We start from the raw sequence: 2520 nt of genomic DNA, 5'->3' as shown, positions 1-2520 counted from the left end.
TATATATATATATATATATATAAAATCGAAGATACAACGTATTTTTTACTTATTGATATCATACCAGTTTCATTTCTTTCAAAATGTGTCTAACATAATATGCAAAGCAAAACCGCCACGTTTAACACGCATAAGCGGAGGAGCACAGACTGTTGTATAACGTATAACACATGAGGTATAAGAAATTGAATTAATCAGAGTTCTTTATTTCATGGAAAGGAAGGAAATAAAGGATTGATACATTTGATTGATACATTTCTTATGCATTACGTGCTATGTGTTATGCAAGAGTCTGTGCTCCACGCTTGACAATAAAACAAAATTTTGATTAGGCCTCATTATTATTCTATTTATTTTCTTGTGTTTTGAATTATGTTTTAATATTTAATTATGTTTAATAAAACATTTGGATAATTTATATTAAATATCTTTAGACTGTATAACTCGCTGACATATCGGCTAAGTTCAGAACGATGTGACTACGTAGTTCATCATTTGGAAAACAGATGCAGATGACGCTAGTGTACAAGGGCTTAAAGATCTCGTAATATTTTTAATAATTTTTCATATTTTAAATTTATAAAGGTCAAAAAAAATATCCTAAACGTTTTTGAATTTATCAAGTTTGCTACAGAAAATGATAAAATAAGAAATCTTAGAATATTCCAGAATTCGCACATATACGAGGAATTCTATCTTGATTTTATCTTTTGAAAAGTGTTCCAATTCATATAAAAAAATTTACGAAATTTTTTAAAAAGGTGTACAATTATAGAAATTCTGAAAAATTTTGAAACTTATTGTAACAATTTTGAAAAATTACTAAAAGGATTCCAAAAAAAGCTCTCAAAATATCCGACGAATTGGCTAATCGTACGTTCATCCTCATGAACGTGTCGCCAATTTTAAAATGAGTGTAGGCGGCGATATTGAACGGTGATTTTTTGCCACCGTAGGTCCCACCAGGTGCAAACTGCAAACGCCGGTGTGGCCGCATTACGGGCTTGTCTGCAAGTATAGAAACATTCTGTTCAGTGTACGTTCAGAAAATATAATAATTACGCGCCCGCCGAATGTAGCTCATCGAGCGCATAACAATCGTTGAGCATGTCCCGGAGTATTCGGTGAGTGAACGCCATATTATGAACCGAATAGCTTTCTCGGACGATCGCTTTTCCTTCAACGTACGTTGGCGTTTACTCGGTTGCACGATCGCACGATTTTCCAAATATGTAACGCAAATGTAACGAGGCTCACGAGGGTTAAGAATTGCGACCTGTCATTCGGACTCCGTCTCGTGTACGCTGCCAAGTTGACGTCCTGCCTGGGAAGAGCGGTTAGGCCTCAAAGTATACACATACATATACACACGCATTTTGCGTTCGCATTTGCCGTACAAGTGCTCAAGTGTAACTAACGGGAACGTGGAGCGATAAATTTTTTAGAAGAATTGAGGATAGACGTAATTGGAGCGAGCAGGATCATAATGTTGAATGCGATTCCCACGGAGGCGCCAAGGTTTGAATTGACGGAAGTATTGTTGTTTAACACGAGGAAGTGTCGATAAAGGTATTATAGATAAGAGAGGAGAAGGGGAAAGAAATATGACAATTACGTAAAAGTATATCAACAAAAGTGTTAACATGCCAAGTCGCAAGCTCGCCGGAGGGCGAGACTTGCGTGCATTGTGATGCCTGTTAACGTTCGGTTAACGTCAGTAAATCGTGATGTTCCGCGTCGACGTCATGCATTACACATGTTGTAATACGAAACGTCAAAGTTTGTGTTCAGTTCTGCCGTTTTAACGCGCATGATAGGGATCTCGGATGCCGATGATCATGGCGCAGGAGAATGAGGAGTATCCGCTTCACAGATGTATATTTCAAGGGGACGTGAAGACGCTGAAGATCTTGATTGGTACACATGATATTGCTGAAAAGGATAAACAAGGTTTGCTTCCTTTACAAAAATTTAATATTACAAGGGAGCCGATCATTTCCCGATTAGTCCAATCTGTCAAAAATAAACCTAAGCAAAACAGCAAATCATGGTAACGTCAAATAAATTGAAAAAAGATTGAAAAATTATTTTTAATAATTATTTTCGAGTCATTTGACATTACTTTGATTGTTATGACAATTTATTGTTATACTTGTGAAGAGCGACTGCAAACTCTGCTGATTTTTACATGGAATTTTAAATCGAATTGTATGTATGCTATATGATGGAACGTTAATCTCAAACAATGCTATATAATGACACATTAGTCTCAGAAAAATTTTAAGTTGAGCATAGGGATATTTTTAGAGATATGGAAAGTCAAAATAGCTAAATTTCTAAAATTATCTGATATAAATATGAAAAGAAAGTTGAAAGTTGTTGTGCAACAGTGAGATTTTGACTGGAATTATCTCGAACGATTCTCTGACTGTCATACTAACAATCCTCCATCTATGCTGCTTTATTTTTTTAAGGGGATAAAACTACCCCACAGAAAGATTTTACTGAATTTCTCGAAAT

At 35.5% G+C, this 2520-nt stretch overlaps 1 protein-coding gene across 3 annotated transcripts in view; it reads left to right on the top strand.

The window, feature by feature from the left end:
• The first annotated feature begins 463 nt into the window (after window positions 1–463).
• Window positions 464–2520, top strand: part of LOC108749136 (ankyrin repeat domain-containing protein 13C) — a 6895-nt gene continuing 4838 nt past the window's right edge. For 2 of the 3 annotated variants that reach the window (XM_018487664.1, XM_018487662.1), the window contains exon 1: window positions 875–1950. In XM_018487664.1, coding sequence (XP_018343166.1) covers window positions 1827–1950 — 124 coding nt within the window. In that variant the 5' untranslated portion in view covers window positions 875–1826. Of the gene's footprint in view, window positions 545–874; window positions 1951–2520 lie in introns of those variants that run through there. The other variant, XM_018487661.1, reaches the window with a different exon arrangement.

This window comes from Trachymyrmex septentrionalis, unplaced genomic scaffold (genome assembly GCF_001594115.1).
Source record: "Trachymyrmex septentrionalis isolate Tsep2-gDNA-1 unplaced genomic scaffold, Tsep1.0 scaffold269, whole genome shotgun sequence".
Classification (NCBI taxonomy): Eukaryota; Metazoa; Arthropoda; class Insecta; order Hymenoptera; family Formicidae; genus Trachymyrmex; species Trachymyrmex septentrionalis.
Note: the sequence above shows the minus strand (reverse complement) of the source record. Positions and strands in the feature narration are given on the sequence as shown.